Here is a 22,887-nt window from a genome sequence, read left to right as displayed (position 1 = left end):
TATAAGCCCCCACCGTCTGTCTCAGGCCTCCCCACCTAATGAAGCACATTTCTCACTCAGCTGTCCACAAGCTGGCAAGTGAGCTTAGCTTCAGGAAAACGAATTACACGCGTCCCCAGACACATGTAAATAAAATGAAGAAATTTCAGATTTACAGTGCTGCCTTCAAACCCTCTCCCCCAGCTCAGGGAGGATTAAAAAGGACTTCAAAGAAGCCTGAGTTCCAATTAAAACACTGTGACCACCCCGGGGATGCAAAAATATTCCTCTGATTAGTGAGATGCGCTCTTTGAACTGTTTAGCTAAAAAAAGCTTTCAGAACTTTAAACAAATGCAGTAATTCTCTCTCATTTTTTTTAAAAGTTTCTAAAAATGTAATATTCAAAGTGAAGGACAAATAACATTTCAGACCGAAAGTTTTGTGGAAGTCCATTAAACACATCAGCTCTAGGCATCTACTAACAAACATGAGACGTACCAAGAACTAAACATTGCAGTCCCAGTACAAACCAGATGACACAAGTCGTTAGAAGAACCCAAAGAGCATCATTGTTGCTACAGTGGTACTGGCACCCCAGTATTAAAGAAAGACGGTACAAAATCCCAATCTCATCAGCCCTCAGAACCACTCTCCCTCAAGGGCAGAGCACATCAATCCCACCTAATTTTGAAATTCTGCTTTCTTTCCTTAACATCCAAATCTCCCAAGCCGCACATATAAAGCGCCTCATATTCAAGTCCCTTGACACACCGTGACAATAAAACAGTTGCCCTCGGCCTTGGCAATAAGCACAGATTTAAATAAAAAGCTCTTCCTATGCTTCGCACAAAAAGAAAAAAACAACTCACCCCACCCCCTTGGTCTCTCATTCCCAAAACCCGAGTTGAATTACATACTCCGAAAGTTTTAACATCGAGAAGAATGATGAACGTTAAGAACAAATGCTGGGAAAATAACTGAGTCTTAGAGCATGCCAAAGCAGTCAGAGCTAAGTGGATATAATAAACCTGCCTGTGAAAGCCAAACCCCAATCACCATCATCCATAAATAATGAATAATTCATGTCAGAACGAAATAGAAGCAGACTTTAAGACTTGTTCATAGAAAGTGGAACTGCTATAGTGTAATCGCATTAAAGATGTAAACAGTGGCATTTCAGCAATTACTGTTCCCCTTTTGCCAGCTCGCTCTCAAAAACCAGTACATCAGCTCAGCTGCCTGCATCAAGCAGAGGGTTCAGAGCAGCCAAAAGCAATTATGAGTTCCCCGTCTCTGCCACAGGCTTCTGCGACTGGGATTAAGATAAGGACTGGATGGTGTCACAAGCACTTTGACACCATCTTGGCTTACTGCTATCATCAAGTTTTAGTCACTTTCAATGCCTGAAGCTACTAGGGGAGGCACTAATAAAATTAGACGATAAACAGTTTCTAAAATTTGAAACGTATTCACAGAAGAGCTACCTATTCTCTCCATTAAAAGAAACAAACAAACATCCCTGTTTCACACCACTTTTGCATCCTTCCTTGCAGGCACATTTATCTTCAAGATCTTATTTCACCACATTGTATGATACAGCATACAGGACTACCTGCAACCAGTCACTTTTTCTTTGGTGAATGGACGGTACAGAACCAACCAGACAACAAAAAGAGTTAAAAACCACCCTTCTAGAAGTCTTCACAATGTCTACCCCACTAGGCATCTCCTCCTCCTAGCTCTCCATGATCTGCAGCTTCCCGATTCTGCTCGTTGCTCGTGTGACTCCAGTTTTGCACAACACATCCACACTTGAGGAAAGGTGCATCAGATATTCCTAACTACTCAGATTCCACTTGAGCTTGATTGGGAAGATAACTGCAAAACATTTATAACCTAAGTGTAAATGGGAGTCCTATTTATACAACAAGTATTATATAACTCCAATGCTAAAGGTGTCTACTTTGGACAATAGTTTCAGTGAGCAAGCACAAATGAAAGCCGCAGCCATTATACCACAAAACAATTTAAAGTCACTGGTACAGAGCTACCTCAGTTAGCTTCTTTCCTCCTAAGCTTGTCTAAATTCTTAAGTTTTTGTGTTACGTTACTGAGAAAATTTTTAATTTACTTCAACCATTCTGGTTTATAACTTGAGCATTTGCCAGCTAAAAGCATTCTCCAATCTCAGCTCAATCCTCCTTCCAATCTCAGCTCAATCCTCCTTCCTCTGCTGAACCACAGCTTCCCTCATAAAACTCCCCACTTCAGAAGCATCTCAAAGAAACAGTGCCAGAATTACACATATCTTGTAGAACTTGATACCTCCACTATGTTTCGTACTTAACCTTTGCAAAGACAGGATTAAAATGAAAACACAAAGGAAAACAAGTCCCTCTGTTCAAAAGTAACTTTGCAAATGCTTACAGAACACTTGGCCACATGCTGAGCATTTCCTCTTTGCAGAGTCATGTATCAAGTCCAGGACTTCTGAACTGCAGAAACACCTTTTTTCTACCACACTTAGTATAATTTTTTGACTAGAAAAAAAAAATCTGCATACAGCATATGACAGAGAAAACCCACTCTTAAAATTTTGTAACTAATGCTTATGCAGTGCAAAGAGCTTTTTGTAACCTTGGGTAAGAGGATGACTGACCCCCCCCCCCAAAAAAAAAAAAGAAGCCACATCTTTAAGTTCTACCTTTCATGTAAGGAGATGAACTTTTCAATTAGTGCAAGAAACATACAGAAAGCAGTACGAGCCTCCACATGAAACCAATACCTCTCTGCATAGGCATCTTGCTGCCCTCTGCCTCTGCACCTGCTTCAAAAAGCTGGAGTCAGACAAGCAGATACATCCTCCACTGGCACTCCTTTTTCCACAGCGGAGCACTTCCAAAATCCTGAGGGAATGGGCACAATTACTGCAGTGAGATATTCAAATATATCCTACAAAGAAACTTTTTGCTTCAAACCCAGGGAAGTACGTGAACAATCACAAATCCCATGTGCACGTTCACCACAGTCTGTAAAACTATCCATTTTTTACCAGGCTTAAAATAAATGCTCGAACATACAGCTTCTCAGAAAGGAGAAACGAGAGCTGCCTATTGATTTTGTATCAGAGCTACCTCAGAAAAGAAGGGGAAGAACATAATAGTTGAAACAAATGTTGCCCCCCCACATTCTCCCTTCAGAAAGCACAAAGGCTTTAAATACATGAAAACAGCTCAACTGTGTAGTTACCCTCGGAAAGGCCATCAATTACCTAAATTGGGCTGTATGGCAGAGAGGAATAAAAATGAGACAGGGTCAAACCAGCTCTGGAATTAATTTCGGGGGGGAGAGGGTATATTTCAAAAGAGGGAGGGTTTTTGTTCTCGCCTTCCCTCTTCCTCCCTCACTCTTCAGCAATCGTCATGGCCCAAAGAGACAGCAGAAGAGGATTTCATTAATAAATTTATTTCAACTTTCTTTTCAATGGTGCTAAAAATGTATGCAAATCCATTCATAATTAGGTTTAAAAATTCCATTTCATGGGATAATCAGACTTCAAAAAACTCAATTTTAGTTTTAATCAGATTTTAACAAGGATATTAAGTCCATTTCGTTCAGAAGAGGGAGAAACAGTGAATTTAACACAAAATGTATTCAAGCTTAGCCCTGGGAGATAATTAAATAAAATTAATTTGGCAAGGGTTGTCTGTAAATGGAAACGCTCCAGACAGCAGAGCACGTTTCTGAAGGAAACAAAAGCAGTTCATTACTGTACAAACAGATACAAAGCTTATTGTTCAGACAGAAGGGAATTGTAGCTCTTCCACAACAGCAAGACAACCTGGGCCCTCAAGCTGCCTCTGACAAACGCAGCAGTTTGTGGAGGAGGAGAAGGTAGTTATTTCCTTCTCGTTTCAGCTAAGTCCCTTAAACTCCCATAGCACAGCAAGGAGGGAAAATGCAGGGGACAGCATATACAAACCTAGCAGTTCCAAATTATCAAGCATAGAAAGGATAAGAAACAACCTAGTGAGAGACAGCTCCTTAAAACTACGAAAACCCACATGCCATTTGAGGCCATCAGCAAGATTCTTGCCAGATAAAATTCCATCAAACTCCATGTAGTGATTTAGTCCCTACACCATATATCTGAATCCCAACTTAATACCAAAAGCATCCCATTCTCCCTGACAAAAGCCATGGACTGCTATGGATGCTAAAACTTTGGTAACTCTCCTTCTGATGTTTCAATTCTGAAGGGCCAAATAAATATTTTGTAGCCCTTACAATCTTAGACATATAAATGCAGTTCTTTTAACATTGTATATTACCAGATTTATCTGACACTTAACTACTAATGTCACATGGTACTAGAGACTGTCCATGAAAGTCACTTCTGGCAAATACTTAACCAACATACATCATGGAAACATAAAACAGAATGGCTGACTCTAAAGCAAAGTTAAGAGTTTAATTTGTATCCTCCAAACTCTTCCCCAACACTGGACACTTATAAGATTCAGCTGGACAGGTGCTGGGCCATCTTGTCTAGACCGTGCTTTTGCCATGAAAGGTTGGACCAGGTGATACTTGAGGTCCCTTCCAACCTGATATTCTATGATTCTATGAAACTCTACTGACCTAGACACACCATCATTGAAAAGAACAGTACAGGATACAAGAAATAAATATTTTAGAAAAAAGCTATTTTAAATATCTAACTACAATCAAAAGACTGACATTGAGAAATAGCATGTTTATCTTTAGCAGCTATCATAAGCCATATAGACAGGAACACATGCATTTTCCAAGAGCTATGTCTACCCAATTGGAAAAAAACCCAAATTCAGAGCACTTTTTCACTCTTCCTCTCTGTCAGCCTTCCAAATATATCAGTTATTACAAAGTGCCAATTGCCTTTCCCCTTGCCAGCTACCTGCAGACAGGCGAGCCAATAGGTGTTCTGTCACCTTGACAAGTGGGCCAGCTATCCAGAAGGAAGATGATGTCTTTGCCAAAGTCACACTGGAAACCATCAGGCCTAAATGAAAGGCTTGTCACAAAATAGGCTTGATGCCATCAACCTTGGCTGCTAAATTTGCAGAAAACCACCTGAAGCCACAAAGCTTTAACTCTGGGAATACAAAGAGTATACAGGCAGAAATGTTATTTGTAAATGTACTAGCAAAACTGAGTAAAAAAAATTCATAACTAGGTTAAAGCATCATCTTCTGAACAGAGCTAATAGTAGAGCTGTGAAGTATCACCAAAAACTGTCCAGCTAACTGATGAACAGCTGACTTCTCTAGTTGAGGATACTGATACTGAATGCATTCTCAGTCAAAGCCAGACACCATATTTCTGTCCTTCTTAGAAAAGCTGGTAGGATTTCAAGCCCTCACTGAACAGCTTCATGTGTACCACAGAAAGAGAATGATTGTTTCATTAAAACAGAAAAGAAATTAACTTGGTCAGCAGGGTGTAACTCAGGAAAATCCAGAATTTCGTATTTCTTCCTACTCAAAAGACTGATCTTCCTTTCACTACGCTATTCATATCAGAGTATCTCTGGAAGAGAGTTTAAACAAGAATTCAAAGCAATTCCAGCAAGAACAACTTGTGCTAGAAAAAGGTTCTTGCAATAGTTGCTCATCACTCCCCACAAAGAGGGATAGCAATTGTTAACTTTGCTGACAGGAGAGTTGAGAATAACGTAGAGAAAGGGAGTGGGTAAGGACTGAGTCAAAGCAGTACTAGAAAAGGAAAGAAGAGATGCTCAAGATTTCAAGTAAATATGTTTCTAGAAAAGCCAAAACTGTAACTAAGATGGAAGGTCAGGATCTGACAGATCCTATTTCCATTTATAACAAGAGGCAGTAAAAGTTGAGAGCTGCTTCAATGTGTAGAGGTTTCTAACGCACTATTCCAAAATGTATCATCCTCTTACAAGAATGACATTCTGCAACAGACATGACTTCATTACAAGAAACTTTTCGCTGCCAGGTGATGAGCAAAATAAATGCAGAACACATTTTAGTGCATCAGCAGCCACTAGGGAAAAAAAAAAAAAAACCAAAACACAAATATTTGAAAAAATAAGCTTTGCCAATGCAATCCCTGCATTTTACATCAGTGGCAGGGAGGGAAAGAAGGTTCCATACAGCTCCACCTCTTAACTGCCTTGGCTATGTGGAATAGTTGGGCACGTTTTATATTCTTTCTGCTGAAAAGGCCTGGCTCCATTTTCTACAAGCTATTCTAACCCCACAGAAAGCTTAATTTGAAAACAGGAGCCCTGAGCCCTTATTTCAGCTGTTCAGGTCAGCACTTTGAAAATAACCTCCAGACACTAACTGATTCCAGGTGTTCACTAAACACAGGGATCCACTCAGCCCCCAACACCTCCCATCTTTGCCTTCAAAATAGGAATCTTGCCAGTTATCATAGGCCCAATTCTCTTGACAGCCTGGTGCAGTGTCTGCTCTCATTCAGGCAGTTCACTTCAGGCTGGACTTTATAGCTTGCAGTTCTTCCTCATCAGTTCAGGGAGGAGAGAGACATATGCCAACAAACCTGCGTAATACATTTGACAGCACAGTAGCATAGTACATAGAGGAAGGAGCAGCCACACAGTAAAAATCGAATCACAAGGTTAAGACAAAAAACACTTTTCATTTTGTCTCCTTAAACAGAACTGCAAGATAAAAAGGCATCATTTATAGAAAGAGCAGTAATTTAAGAATCTCACTTCTAATACTTTATGACTTTGTTGCATGTAGTTTCAAATAAGAAAGACTATAACAGTATCAAAGCAAACCATTTTTCTATCTATTCTATGCATAGTATCTCCCATTTGCAGGAGTTTTTACTTCTAAAAGGGTGGGGGGACACTAAATAAAATTCTTTATGCTTAAATAAAATCCATGCTGATGAGAGTTAACAAACTTTCTAAAAATCTGCTTCACGTCTTGCACGTTATTCTGGATTTTCCTATCTACACCAGGATACCATTGTCTCTGACACTGGACCAGAGATGGATTAGTAAATAATCCAATCCAACACGGCAATTGCTGTGCTGTAAGTTATTTTAAAATAACAAACAACACTTATATAATCACAGCTAGTTCAAGAGAACCTTGAGGCACTTATCACTAACATTTCAAGTTCACCACGCCCTTTAAGAAATGGTTGAAAACATTGTGCAGTGCTTTCACTACTACAAGCCACATTAATTTTTTTCTCTCCAAACAATGCATGCACAAAGGTATATTTATAAGCATATTCCCTTTAATAATGTAGCTTCTGAGGAAAGAGAATATAGCCCAGGTAAAGACGTGCTTTGGTCAAAAATATTCACTGGCAAAGAGGTCCCAAGGGAGGAAAGATTGAAGCTTAAGGACAAGGCTTACATAATATCACAAGGCATTTAAGCTAGCTTGTCAGAGCTAGGAGCATTTTAAAGATGCTAAAAAACTGAAACAGTTTAATGTTCATATATTTCCAGTTTTCTCCTGCCCCATCCTGATATTGCTATGCTAGCTACGCTATTAAGTACAATTAAAACTGAAAATTAGGCCTTTCCTGGCTGATCCAGTACAGAACTCCCCCCTGCACTGATGACAAACCGAAGACAAACAAGTAAAGTAACACCTTCCTAGCTACCATCAGAAGGATGAATCCTTGCTCTAGGCATTGATGAGGTTAAGCACTAACCAGCAGTGAATCATTTGCAAAACGCCATCAAGATAACCTGCACCAAATAGGCTCAGAAAAACTTCTTAGACGATACAAATCATATTTTGGTCTTATCTCCACTGGCAGATAAACTCTTCTTAATAGTTCAGCGCATTTTTCAGCAAACTGCTTATTTCTCAACATGAACAAAGGTCAGCTGTTCTCACACTTCAGGTCCCTGTCCACAGTTGTTGTTCTGCGTGGGCAGAAAGATGGACAAGGTCTACTTTCATTCACTAACCCCTCTTTCCCAACTGCAGTTTTCAGAATCCTGGTATTAAACAATGCCTGCAATTCCAAACTAAAATATACTGCTCCACTCTTCCTACTCTTGAGCCCATTCCCTTGCTTACAGATTAGTACATACACATTCACATACAAGTGGGACTGAAAAGGATCTTTTAGTTTAGGTCCTGTCTAGTCCTTTGCTATTATGAACTCAACTCATCACTTCCATAACCTTCTGGAGCTTCAACTTAGAAGCAGTAATTTCTGTACTTTTGACTCCAGTGGAAGCTGCATTCAGAACTTAGTCTCTCTAAAAGTTAGAACCTCCTTCTAGCTATATTTGTGGCAGGGTTACAGCAATTTGATTTAAATGCCAATGCTAGTCTTTAGTATAGATGATTCTTTTTCTCATTGATATTGATCCCCCTTCCTTCCCCTCCCCTCCATAAAGGTATTTCTTGGCAGCAATTTCATCTCCTGCCAGCCTTTGCTAGAGGAGGCCAGTCCTTCCATTCACCACTGGTTCAGGGGGCTCTCAGGCTCCTACCAGTAACCCTTTTCAGCATTTAGTTTCCACTATCCTCCTCCACAGTGGGTGACCAGAACTCTGAGAAGCATCTCCCAGGCCATCTACAGAGGCACTTGAAGACTTCCACCTCCATGGAAGTTTTTCTCCTGGTGCATCCTATGCATGAGAATTAACAGCCATCCTATTGTAAAAAAGTACCCAGCCGTTCTAGTCCTTTCCACTGCATGTGCTACATTTTACAACAGAAGTTCGTATTCAGCTCCCAGTTCCGTGGAGCCTTGTGCTTTGTTTCACTGAATTTTGTCTCACTTCTTTACTCTAATCCTTAGGGTCACTCAGTTCTGCATATCCAGCTTTTGTGTATTTATGAATCCTCTGAACTTGGCATCATTAGCCAAGTTTTATCAGCACACACCAAATTTTTGCACCAAAACCATTAATAGAAATACTAAATAAAGCAGATCCTAAGGCTAACCTTTGAGGAATTCTACTTATCCTCACATTTTCCTTTCAAAAATACTAAATCTATCCCTGCTTAAACAATTCCTTATACACCCTAAGATTCTTCTATTAATTTTCATCTTCTCCCGCATGGTTTATACTTTCCCAAGTGGCTCTCTTGATCAAATGTTTCAGTGAAGCTCAAATAAATAAGATCTATTGTGTTTTATTTTATAAGATAATCAGTTCTCCAGACAAAGAAAGCTGTTACATTAGTCTGGCACAATCCACTTTTGTACTCCGTGATCCAATGAAGAAGGTAGATTCCTTGCCCTGTAGATAAAGGCCATGCCCACTAGTACAAGGGAGTAGCGCAATACAAGAGCTTGAACACTTACTGAAGCATTTTGTTTTGCTTCTACTTAGAAAAGGCCTGTGCATTTTGAGAAGGGTTTTGAAAAAGGCATTGCTACACTAAAACAAAATCGTCCTCAATAAGCATGTACAGGATCCATTTTTTTGTTTAAAAGTTTCCCTGCAAAAACAAAACTTTGGGGATAAATGAGGTATAACACTGCACATCTAAGGAAGAGGGAAGGCATAGCACGCCAACAGCCCCAGCAGAAAATTTAGAACTGAAATACTGAAAGATGCTAAAATGGAAATGAAAAGGTAAAATTAAAAATGAGCTAGAGATTATAGTGGTTATTGAGTCTGTGGAAATGACCAAATGAGAGGCTGAATAAAAATCAAGCACGAGCATTTGAGCTCTCTGACAGTAGCAAACCATCCCCTTGCTGATTAGTCTCTGCTATTTAAATGATAATTTCACTTTAAGGCAAACAGGACTGCTTAATGTAAGGAAAGTGGCTCTTCATGAAAGTGTCTGTATTTTTGAAAGCTTCTCCTTCACAGCAGAGTGAGCACCTAAGTTGAAGCCATTTACACATAACATGGGTCACTACATGCTGGAAAAAAGCAAGCTACTTTTACCCAAATGTTTTTCAACAGCATCTCAAACACTCCTTGCAAGAAATATGGCAGCAACACAAAATGAAGTGTCTGACTGGGGAGTCCCCTGTGGCAAATAAATCACCTGCTGCGCAGAAGACAACACGAGCACACATTTCTAAAACCGCTCCTGTTCCTACCAGAAAAAGAGCCTTAAGTTTATTGGTTTGGGAAATGCATCCTCTATTCAAGCTGGGACAATGCTCTGTGTTCTGATAAAAAGAGTCAATGGAAAAAGAAGTTATATTTTCCAGTAAAAAAAAGTCCATTGGCATCTTCACTTCCAAAATAAAGTTCTTATTCCCCTAGTAAGAATTGTCCATCTTTTCTTTAATTTCATTATTCTCCATACAGTTCCTGTAGGCAAACTACCAAAAGTTCCTGAAATTATTCTTCAACAAAGAAGATGGATAGTGTGCTAAGCTCATGTTCAATAGTTTTCTCCATCTCCAGAATGCTAGATCTGTGATCCTGGACAGACAGTTTCTTTAACTGTTCCCAGACCTTTGAAATGCAAAGCAAGGACAGACATATTTTTGATGTGAGCTTGCTTACTTCTTACTCTGATTCTCTGATTATACATTACAGCCTCAGTCTGCCTAGATGTCAGGTGCTCATCCGTTATGTTCTACACTCTTCCTATCTTTCCTTTAGCCTCAAGACTTATTACTCTGATATAGTCAAATGGAAATAAAAGCATTAATGGCAAAAGAGAAAGAACGCTAATATTTCTGAACATCAGAGAAAAGTACAGCATTTTTGGAGAACATTAATATCATATAGGAAAATATGGCAGGAAGCTTTGCCCAGCATTTCAGTGAAGTACTGGCAGGACCAGACCTACAATATTTTAAGAAATCTATGAAAAGAGGCGCAGATGTTTGCCATATTAAAATTAAGTGAATCAACACCATGAGAATGGGAGAAGACTAAACTCTGGCTAAAGCACAGATTTGACATCAGACTTCCAAACATCATATTTAAATACATTACTCCCTCCCAACACCCAAACATGGCCTGAAGTCTCCCAAAACTGCATTCTGACTACTCTGAAAACTGGAGCTTCAGATTTTGAGATGACAAAGGAACATTTTCTCCCCACCATGCATGAAAAGCATTCTGTCAAGGAAAGCTAAAACCTAAGGCACTGCGGAAAGTGAAGACTAATGTACATTTTAACATAAGATAACAGGATAATGAAGAACAGAAGAGCTTAGAGCAATACTTCAGCATATGCTGCATGTCACATTCAATAGGTGACAGCTTCCTCCAAGACTTCTCTATGTAAAAAATGGTGGCTTCAGTACACATACAATTATTGTAAGACAACCACAATTAGTTTTCTCTTGAAACTTCTACCCCACTCTCTAAAGACAAGGTCCCCTTTGGAACTGTTCAGGCACTTCTCCCTCAAGAAGATTTTAAATGCTTCTAAAGCAATGCTTTCATCTTTTACACATACTAAGTCCTAAAAATACTGAGCACGTAACCTTTATTTCTAAATAAACACAATGATTATCCTCATGATTCCTTCCAGCCCTGGCTGCTCATTGCCACTTCCTCTGCCCTGCTTTGGAAGAGGACAAGTATTAATGCACCCACACAGTAAACCTGATGAGGGAACCAATCTGGCTGAAACTTCCATTCTAGATTACTTTCTGCTATGCAGGCCCACCTCCTTCAGCTGCAGTGCTCGCAGAACCATAAAGTACCAGGCAGGAACAGAATATTTTCATACAGACACTTGAGTCAGAAGCCCCACGTGACAGGAATGGCAGAACTGCTCTAAGTTGAGACTAACTTGTCCTGGCAGAAGTACGCAACAGAAATTCACATGACATTAGTCCCTGTGCAGAAGCCAGCAGAAAGCCCCATTTTGAGGGATCTTGCGGCATATTAGTGACTTTGGCCCTCTTCACAAAGTGAATTCTTTAACATTTATCAAACCCTCAACTTCAGTGGAAGGCAAATTTTTTGATGACAAAATTAAGCTCTTAAAAGTAACTGTAAAATGTAGCACTGTGTCTATACAGGACAACAGCAGATAATCTTTCCATGAGGTAAGCTGAGACATCATAACTATAAAAGTTTCTCTAATAAGCATAGCTTCTTTTTTTGTTTCGGTTTTTGTTGTTTGTGTGGGGTTTTTTTTTAATTAGTGTTTCCCCCTATGTAGTGTTTATCTTCCTTTTTGGTGCCCTGGGAATTCCCACTGTGATGAGACAGCTTGTTTTACACTGGGAATCTCATAAACAGCAGTCATGCAATTTTCAGTATGTTCACAGATCATAAGTTACAATTATTTACAATAAAACCTAGATGTACAAAATGAAGTTTCAATATCCTCATACTATGCTAATTCTAATTTTCTTCTCCAATTAGGGACTTAGCTCTAAAGTAGGGGGCCCACCATTAGCCAACCCAGACAAACCCGCGCCTTCACCCTCCCAAACATACAAATTAGCACTTAAGTTCAGGTCAGTGGTACAGCTACAGACAGCAGCCAGCAAACACTTTTAATTAGATAGATTTCTTGCTTGGTGACAAAAGACCAGAGGGCTACAATAGGCTACTCCCATAAAAATATTTGCTCAACTATGGAGCGATCATGCCAGAATTATGGCATTACTGGAACTAGCAACAGTAACCCTCAGTCTTGTCTTGATTGGTTGCAGTTAATTAAGTATCCAGAAACGCATGTGAGCAACTCAAATTATTTCAACGTGCACTGCTTTGTATATCTGTCAACAGATTTTTTTTTTTTTTTAAGCCAGTAACCACTTATTCATAATGGACATTCAGAGAAAGGTAAATTACTACCTTGTGAGAAAGGAGAAGATTATGAGCTTCATTCACTACTGCAAAGATATTCAATGCCTTGGATAGAAAAGAGTGCAGAGTAGCTAAGCATAGTTAATCAAGATTCAAAAAGGAAAGTAGAGAACTCCAATATTCTCCCTTCTCTTCTATTCACTGAAAAAAAAGAGCACTAATCCACCACTAAATGCAGAATCAAGAAATCTGATTCCCTTTTCCCTCCCTCTCTCCTCCCTTCCCCCCAACTCCAAAAGCAGAATCTGCATAGAAGGACTTCCCGTACTGAGTGTAGCACCTGTGTAATTACAAATTACAACTGTGCTAACCACTGTACTAAATAGAGATGCTTGCCACTTAATTAAACCCTTTCTTAGAGAGGAAATGCATACACATTCACACTATCTCCTCTTCTTAATTGGTCTCAGACACTGCAGGAAGCTAGTCCCCAAGATTTGTCAGCCAGCCAGCCCACAGATGTTTCAGAAAGAAAACCAGGTCAGCATTAACAGGTTCACTTCTTTGGCTCTAGGCGACAGGTCAGCAGATCAGTGTCTGCTGTCTGCAGCTGGCAGGCTCCACTAAGTGAAAACGGTCCTTAAGCATTGGCCTGAATTCCTGTCAAATCTGCACTTCTCTTTACAGGCCTGGACAGCAAGCATGCGAAACAGCTATAGCAGCTTAATGCGATATCATCACTGAAGCCAACTAAATTTACCCTTGCAAATTGAAGGACGACTATAGGTACTCTCCAAACCCATGCTTCATTAAACCTAAGAGTCCCTCCAGGTCAGCCTTACACCATAGGCATCAGGGGGCTGAGACCTGCCTTGCAATATACCCGCAATTAGATGCAACTCGAGAACATCCAAGACCATGACTGGAGCCTCTGAGCAAGAAGAGTCCAAGCCCACTACTTTTCTTTCCAATACATCAGCCTCACCTTTAATTTCCACACTGTATTCCATGGCCCTTCAGAAAAGGACAGCTGATCTCTCCATTGCTTCCCTGTGATGGGCATGGAAAAAAGGAAATGATTCTAAAAAGTAATATGAACAAAAACTTTTGCTTTATCTTCCACACACAAACACCGAGCCTGAGCTGACAGTACTATCTGCAACAGAAAATGGTGCCCCAAAAAGGAAAGACCTACTTAAATAGGTCATTACCAATATATTTGATTGCCTTCCAATCCTTGATTACTCTAACATCAAAAAAATCTATCACCGATATAAAATAATTCTTCTCTGTAAACAAAGACCTCTGAGCCCAGCAGGTGAAAATGTAAAAACTTCATATAGTCGCTACTTCCAACTAAAAACCCCAAAACAAAACAACAACAACAAAGTTAAAAAACCCCACATCACACATTACTATTTATTCTCTCAGAAAAAAATGCTTGGACTAAAACTCCTCTGAAGCTGTTGCTTGTGGTCCACCTGTCAGCCTTCACAAATTTCCGTAACTTTTCAGCAAAACTTCAGCCTTTCTAAACTTGCAATCTTCTGCCACTTGTGGATAAATACAAAGACAAATTTACCATTAACCCTTGTCAGCTGCCATCAATGATTATCAGCATCAGTATCTTCAGTATCTGACTTACTAACCACCTCATCTTTAAAATATACCTGATGCACACCATTTTGCATCATTCTGTACTCCAGGGTGTATCTGTTTATGGATAGCAAAATCACCTGGCTAATTCATTAGAGGACAAAGGCAATACCAGCCAAACATAGACAAGCAGCAGCAAAAAAGGCTTATTTAGATTAAAAGCTCACAACAAGAACTCTCATTTTTTATTTGGGTATCTTCTACGTGCCGCAGAAGGGAAAGTCAGAACAGTCACAGTGCTGCTCTAGAGGATGCAATTCTAAGGCTTGGGGTGGGGAGAAAAGAACCAGGCTTTGAAGAACTATTAAACAAGACAAAATGAAGACTGTGTGGTGTAAATATGAAGTTTACAGAGCTGGTTGGAAAAACACTCTACTCTGTATGCCGTTAGAGAAATATGCACAAATCTTTTTCATACCAAGTTACTACCCTAAGTACTGGACAAGGAGACAGTGATTGCATGCATGGAGCGTTAAACAGATTTTTAAAGTTTGATAGCAATACTGAAAAATTTCCCTTAGACTAGCTGACCCTTCTTAAGGTGTCCAGCTGATGGTTTTTATGTGAGGCTGAGCCTGCCAGACTGGAGGAGAAACCAGTTTTCTCCAGCAGCAGGAGAAAGGATGCCATCTCCTGGATAGTTTTGCACACTGTCATCCAAATAAAGCACCGGCCTTCTCTCACACACAACCTTCCAGAAATATTTTTCTGTTAAAATGCATGTTGTTTAATGGCAGCCAAGAAACCACCTGGAAAATATCTCTAAGCTAATAGTCCAACTCTGAAAAAAACAACCAAGTCTCTCATGATTAGCATGGTTCTTCAGTGAAGATTGTCAACAACTCAATTACACAAATACTGGATTTTGAAGAAATACAAACTACATCAGCACATCCTGGAAACACAGAGTACAAGAAGCTTGTTTTCGCAACACAACTCTTTCCTAACAACAAAGCCCTACAATAGCCATACGTGAATATCCTTCTCAAAGAGAGTAAACTCCGAAATAAGTAAGACTTCCTACTCGCAAAGCAAGAATTTCAAAGAGTTTTGTGTTTTTTCCTTTTACAGTTGAAACCAAATCCTATAGCAGGAATATCAAGTCAGAGCAACACATGACAAACGTATGAAAATCCCTGGCAGCATAACAGTAACATACAAAAAAGACCTACAAGACAAAATTACATCCACAATAAAAGACAGAGCCAACTATACCGGAAAGTAGGCAGTAGGAGGATCAAGCTATCGAAAGGACATGTAATTGAACACAAAAAAGATTATGTAGATTCATAATGTGTATACATGAACCATACATAACTATGGTGTGTATTATTTTATTATCTGGGTGTTGTGCAGCTTACAAGTATATTATGTAACGTTTGTATAAGGCAGGTGTAATTCCAAGGGCAAATTCTGGAAAGAACACGGCACAACAGCAATGCAAATACATCAACATGCTCTAGGGCTAAAGCTGTCTTTGTTTCCATAGTTTATGAGAGCAAGAGGAAAACCCAGGAGCTTACAAGTGGAATCCAGAACTAGCAAACATAAGATCAGCCTTTGAGTAAACTGTTAATGAACTTGTTTTCCCCCCAAAAGGTGAAGCATTATAAATACTTAGCTCTTTCATTGTTACCAAAAAGAGACCAGTACTAAAAACAGTAGGATTACCACTACACTCCTAAAAGCTGCACCTCCTTTCCAAGTATTATTACATAAAATTACAGTCGAAGGTCTGATCATAAGCCAATCTGACAAAAAGCCTGCTGGGACCAGGTAATCAGTGAACAGAAACCACCGAGAGCAGACACAGAACAAGCCCTATGGAAGTGCTGGAGGAAATGAAAAACCATCCTCTCCTAAAACACCACACACTATATGCACTTTCCTTACATTCTCTGTACCAACAAAGAACATGATAAGAAAAGATGAGAAATCCTAATGCATTCCCTTTTTCCTTGCTTATCTAGTTATTAGCAAGCAGCACATTGCTCTGGCTCTTTGGGACAACCATCCAACTTGTTCCTATTTTCTTCTACTATGAGATGGGCAATTAACTCTTCTCAAACTTTCACCAACAGCATACTCCAGAAACCTAACTAGGACAATGATCTCTCATCATCTTCATAACCCTGACCGAAGATTAATGTAATTCATGCTGTAAGAAGTCTGAGCAACAAAAAAAAAAAAAGGGGGGGGGGGGGGGGGAAGAGGGAGGGGGAACTCATCCAGTTCCACTTGCTACAATTGCATGCAAAAGATGATTTTTCTCAAGAGCAATTCCCTTTTCTGTATGAGAAGACACCATTAATAGCACTAAACAATATGGCCCAATCAAAAACCTAACACTTTATAGCAAATATTCTGATTTTAAATGAAGGAGTTATTAGACTTCAACAGGCAGAATCACTTGGTTCCATTTATCTCCCGCTGCGAAATTACCTCATTAAACCTTTAACAGCTTGAGGTAAGTAAAAAGCTTTTACTCCACTGTCTGATAGAACAGGTTTTGTGAAAAGGATTCATACTATTTCTGTCCATTTCTTGCCATAGGAGATTTAGCACAATTCTAACTTCATCTAAATGTATGCGTCCTCAGCAGATGCAGGAGAGAATCTCAAGCATGCTACCTACTAGCATGCCTCTAGAAAAAGGTTCATTATCCTTATTAAACAGAAAACACTGAGAAAATTAAGGGGGCTTCCCCAAGTTGAACACACATATCTTTTACATGAAGCAGTAATGTGCCCAAACCATACGTGCATATCCAGACACTCCTACTTCCAAACAATCCCAGCAGTGTGCAGACATAGCTCTGTCACTGGGCACGTGTAATGAATGGAATAAAGAAACAACTGGTAAAATGAGGTTCTGTGGTTCATGTTGCATCTCGGGCCTTGATCCAATATGAAAGGTGATCCGTACTATAATGCTCATATCAAGAGAGTTATTTACACAGAAGTCTCTCTCCTTCTAGGGTAACAACAATGTAAATATTTAGAGAAAACAAAGCAGTGCTGAAACATATGACACACAAAAGCATTGTAGCTACACAGAAAACCTTCTGCAGTAGAAGAAAATGATCAGAAGATGCACCATTTCCAGCCCCTCTTTATACCACAAACAGACCAGAGACCTTAAAAAATCTGGTTCAATGCTCCAGGTGTCAGAAAGAGTTAAGTAACAGTACACAAAGAGACTAGCTGGTGTTATAAAACACCATTGGGGGGTGGGGTTTTCCGCCCTTTTCTAAGAAACAGTTTATTCCATTTCTCATTAGACAAAATAACTAAGTTACAACTGTTCTTCAGCTGCTTTAGGGAAGAAAAGTCACTACAACATGATCTGGCAGTTTATTCTGATATCCAGATTTCAAAGAAATCATATTTACAACAATTTGTCACAAGTAACATACATTCTGTTCTCTGGACATATCCTAAAATTCTTAAAAGTTCACTTATTAAGCTAGCAGAATCTCTAACTAAACATGAATGTAGCTATATTCAAGAAGTTCCAAGAACTCAAAACTGAACCTTGGCCTCAGAGACATTGGTCAAGCTGACTTGGTGAAAAACATTTGTTAGTTCCCAAAGATACTTTATAACATGTTGTATCTTACGGTTCTTCTCATGTATAATAAAAAGTGCTGGAAGAGCTTCCACATGAAGAAGAGGTAGCAAGAAAGCATGACCAATACACTTCAGAGATCACATGATTAGGAGGAAAGGAAAGTAGTTTAGAAGTTTTAACTCCCTCCAGAGCTGTGAGCACATACCTGATATTCAAGCCAGTGCTCTGGTCCAGTTTCTCCCAGCTTTTTAATTTTCCCAGAAGTTTCTAGAGTAGAGATCAAAAGAAGAGTTAGAGACACAGACAAATGTTCTAACAGCTCATTCTCCACACAGTTTTCTCAAAATTCTCCATTCAAACTCAGCGTCTTTCCTCTTCCTCCTGTGGATTTCATTATCTTCTTATCTCGCACTTTTGGGTTGTCATTCTCCAGCCCTCACAACCATTTTCACTGTCACCACAGCTCTGACACACGAAACCCATGTTACACTTGAGCACTATATATTATCTAACCCTGTGAGCGACCACCACTGTACTAGACCGTGGTAGACTAGACTCTTGGCAGCAGAGAATAAAAGTTGTATCCTCAACACTAGTTCTGTAGCAGCTGAAGTGCCCATTTCTCCTCTTCCAGTTCCTCTTATGGCTTTTTATTTTCAGTCAATACCAGACAGTATTATCTAAACCTGATCAGACACAAGTATAGTTCTGCAGATCAAGTTTACACATTTAGGTTAATCTCCTGACAGTTCACTGTATGCTTGATACAGGGTGGGATGGAAGCAAAACAATTTTATTCATCTGAGACCACATTCTGACCCTCTGCTAGCATTGGCAGTAATCCAAGTGTGTATCAAGGTTCTGAACACACGCCTGTTTGGCAACACTGTGTCTAGGCAGAGCTTAATGCCAAAAAAACCATTTCCAGCAGAAGAAAGGTAAAAGAGAAACAGCAAGGCCAAAAAAGGACACTATTATGAGATTGTTCTTTAGAGAAAATATCCAGCTGAACAGTATATATCCTTTTGCCTTTTTTACCTTCATTGCCATAGCTCACCTCATAGAATCATAGAATCACAGAATCGTATCGGTTGGAAAAGACCTTTAAGATCATCGAGTCCAACCATAAACCTAACACTGCCAAGCCCACCACTACACCATGTCCCTAAGCACCTCAACCAAACATCCTTTAAATACCTCCAGGGATGGGGACTCAACCACTTCCCTGGGCAGCCTGTTCCCATGCTTGATAACCCTTTCAGTGAAGAAAAATTTCCTAATATCCAGTCTAAACCTCCCCTGGCTCAACTTGAGGCCATTTCCTCTTGTCCTATCACTTGTTACCTGGGAGAAGAGACCAACCCTCACCTCTCTACAACCTCCTTTCAGGTAGTTGTAGAGAGCATGCTGACATTTAAGTTTGGGAATGCCTGGTTCAAACACATAAATTAAAACAGGCATCGTATCTCAACTAACACAATACAGGAAGAGCCTGAAAGACAGGACAGGAAACAAAGGAAACCCCTATTCTGCTCATCCACCAAATATTTCTAGCTCCTCACCTCATTTTCCAATTCAACAGTCACCAGCTGTGCTTGGACTTTCTCATAGCGTTCCAGTTTTCTTTGGAGACCTTCTACCTCCTCTTTAAGCAATCCGTTGTTTTCTTTCATTTCCCTATGGTGAAAAGAGAAACAATGATTAAAGAGCCATGCAACTCAATTCACTCTCTCAGACTTCCAGATACACACGGAATTATAAGGGAATCAAGTGACATTGAACAGACATTATGACATTCAACTGACTCATTTCTATAACCTTCACTGCAAAGCCACTGCTACAAAAAACCCACAACTTTATTGAACTGATTTTTTTCTACTCTAAGTGCCATCCTAATTATGTCCAAATAAGCTGAAGTTTTGTATCTGCTTTACTGATTGGCAAAACAGCATGAAGGTTAGCAAGAGACTCCCACCGCTGATCTTCTGTCAGGCTGAATGCAGGGTTGGAACACAGCGAGCAGCAGACACTCAGGCTTTTTGAGTACTCTCTAATGACTGAGCAAGCATTGAAACTGTTTGTTTTTACTTTAATAGAGGTGTGCAAGGATGAGATAAAACTGTTTCAAAAAAAAAAAAATTACCTCTAAACTGTTGATATCATGTTTCTGTGCACAAAAAACAAGCATGAGAAAAGATTCCAAGATAAACAACTTAAAATTATAATGAAACACTAACAAGAACAAAGCCAAGGGAAATGATTTAATTTTAGAATAAGAAAAAGCTGGCAAGATCACTCATGTAATTTAGGCTTTTTTAAAGATGCACCACAAGATCGAAATTAAGTTTACTCAGAAAAAATACATATACACACATATCTCTTTAGGGCAAGTTATTTCATAGTACATAGGAATTTAATTTTTCAAATTAATTGTCACTTCAGAAACCCAGAAAGTCTACTCTACCGAGGGCTATATCAGAGTGCTTTAGAAATTTAAACAAAACACTTTCCAAACATTATGCTAGAAAAACAGGCCTTTAAAATAGTGGTAACAATAACTAAACAAAAACAGTTATTACAAAAATGTTCAGCTGAAATGTTCTTTCCCAAACCTGTATAGAGTTCATCACCATCTTTAAACATTGAATTTTGTTCTAACAAATAGGTATCACCATCCAGAACGATCAATATGCTCTCGCTGTGTTCAGGAAGATTACCCAGATCTTGTCAAATCCTCTCCTCTAGTAACCATCACAACATTGCTCAATTCATACGCTGTATTTATACAAAATATTTAAACTTCCTTCTAAAGTTTCCCATATGGAAGCCCAATAGAGGGATTTGAAAGTGCATATAGTGCAATTGTAGCAGGTACAGAAGAACACAGGATAACCCTTTCAACAACTGAACCCTTCTTTCACCTGAAGTAGGCATTTTCCTCCCTGAGTTGTCGCAATTCCCGCTCCATTTTTGGGAAACGGGCCAGTTCTGCCTTCATGTTCTTGACAACTAAAGCATCATGTTCCTGCTGGGAGAACTTCTGTTCCAAATCCTGGAAAACATGGGATAACAAGAGGACAACAATGACTAACTTGGAACTCACAAGAGCTACTTCTCCATTGTACTTTTTAAACTTGAATCAATGACTCGAATGAAGTTGGAAGGGAACTCAGTAGGTCATCTGGTCCAATCCATTGCTCAAAGTAGGGATGATTCTTGTTCCACTTGTAGCACTGGGCTGGCCTCTTCTCTACACCTGTTTACCCTAAGTTCGTAAGAAAAAAAAAGATCTCTGCTAATCATTAAAAGGACCTTCTTCTATTTACTAAACCAAATATGTGATTTTTCTTGTCCTCTATCCCTCCGTCAATGAAGTATAGAGAGGGGCACTTGGATGGCCTGCAAGAATTAGGAACAAAAAGAAACAAAACTGTGCATTTTAGCATTATGGTAAATGTTGCTTTTTTTTTTTCCTTAAAAAAAAAAGTTTATTTAGAGCTGTATTGCAGTCTGATATCCTGTTTCCAGACCCTTCCTTTCAATGGAGGAAGGCTCTTCTTGCAATCGCAGAACTGGCAATGAGGCTGGTTTTCAATGTAGCTTTACTTTACGGCAACCACAGGCAATGCCACTATCAGCACCTGGTCAAACCAAAGTAACTCTCCATATGTACTTCTCCCAGGAAGATAAGACAAGTGAAAAAGATACACTCTCACCAACCTATATGTTAATTTGAAAGACACAAAGCATCTCTATACTCACATTTAAGTCAGTGTGGTTTTGAAAGCTTTGCAAGTAGTTGCACTTTCTAAAAAGCTAAACTCAACTCCAGAGGAAGGATTTTCTGGGAAGCAGAAAAGTAACTGTGGCTGCTAGGTTCATCCTCCACCATTTGAAAAAAAGTTGCTCTAGAAGCAATCTTTTGCAGAGCAATCTTGTGCTCTGGCACAAGATGAAACAGAACGTTTCACCAGAGCACTGCATAAGGATATAAACCGCCTTTCCATAGAGAAAGCATGGGTGTATCCAATCGATAGAAAAAAGGTGAAGTGTGTCATGTTACAGCTAATTGTAGGTAGCCTGGTCCATCCAATTGAATTTAGCCAAAGGCAGCTCTTGCTGGCCACCAGATCAGATTCTTATATGGCAAACTAACCTTTCATTTTTGCAATAATCATTTTTTTAAAAGACACTGTTCTGTTCTTCCATGGAAGAAATTAAAAACTAAAGCTTTATATGGGCCACAAAGTTTCTTACCTTAATCTTCTGTTCATATTCTGCCAGTAGGGATTGGCTTGCTTGCAACGTCTGGATTTGCTGAGCAGCCTCTTGCCATTTTCTATTAGATGTAGACACAAGAGGCATTTAGCACCCAGGAATCATGTACCAGAAACAACCTACATGCAGAAGTATCTCTGACAAACATTTTCAAACACCACTAACAAGGTATATGGTACTCTTACAGAAGATTGTCTCTCACACAGTTTCATACTCATACCATCTCCCTCTAATTTAGAAACAAAAATACCATTTTAATAAAAAGATGCATCTTGAGAAATATCCAAAAATCAAGCCACCTTAACTCTGAAACCAACAAGTATACAGTCACAGTAAATAAAAAGCACCTTTGAAACTGAAGAGTTGAACTTAGTAAGCAAGGAAAAACACACTTTCAAACTCATCTTTCAATTACCCCTCAACTATGATTTAAGGCTTGATATTTTTGTCTGTTCAGTCTATAAAGTTCAGATTAGCCTTTCCCACCCACATGCCTTCTGTTAACTCTCTACCATGAACATGAGACATCGCTGAGATTTTAAGCTCAAGTATTTTTTTTCCTCAAGGTACAATTAAATTGCACCTCAGAGCTAGTTTCAAACAACGGTTACAACCTGCACATCCAGATCAAAGAACCCCTTTGAAGAGTGGAAATCAAACACTGTTGAAAGTTTTCTGAGCGATGACA

General features: G+C 39.4%; 1 protein-coding gene across 4 annotated transcripts in view; it reads right to left on the bottom strand.

Moving 5' to 3' along the window:
* The window catches only part of MAD1L1 (mitotic arrest deficient 1 like 1), a 381,442-nt gene that overhangs the window by 351,692 nt on the left and 6,863 nt on the right, over positions 1–22,887 (bottom strand). For all 4 annotated transcript variants that reach the window (XM_075514959.1, XM_075514957.1, XM_075514958.1 and 1 more), the window contains 4 exons: positions 22,179–22,260; positions 20,843–20,973; positions 19,484–19,598; positions 18,127–18,188 (listed from right to left, as the gene is read on the bottom strand). In XM_075514959.1, the coding sequence (XP_075371074.1) occupies positions 18,127–18,188; positions 19,484–19,598; positions 20,843–20,973; positions 22,179–22,260 (390 nt within the window). The remainder of the gene's footprint in view (positions 1–18,126; positions 18,189–19,483; positions 19,599–20,842; positions 20,974–22,178; positions 22,261–22,887) is intronic.

This window comes from Mycteria americana, chromosome 12, assembly GCF_035582795.1.
Source record: "Mycteria americana isolate JAX WOST 10 ecotype Jacksonville Zoo and Gardens chromosome 12, USCA_MyAme_1.0, whole genome shotgun sequence".
NCBI lineage: Eukaryota > Metazoa > Chordata > Aves > Ciconiiformes > Ciconiidae > Mycteria > Mycteria americana.
The sequence above is the reverse complement of the archived record's forward strand: the minus strand, read 5'-3'. Positions and strand labels throughout refer to the sequence as shown.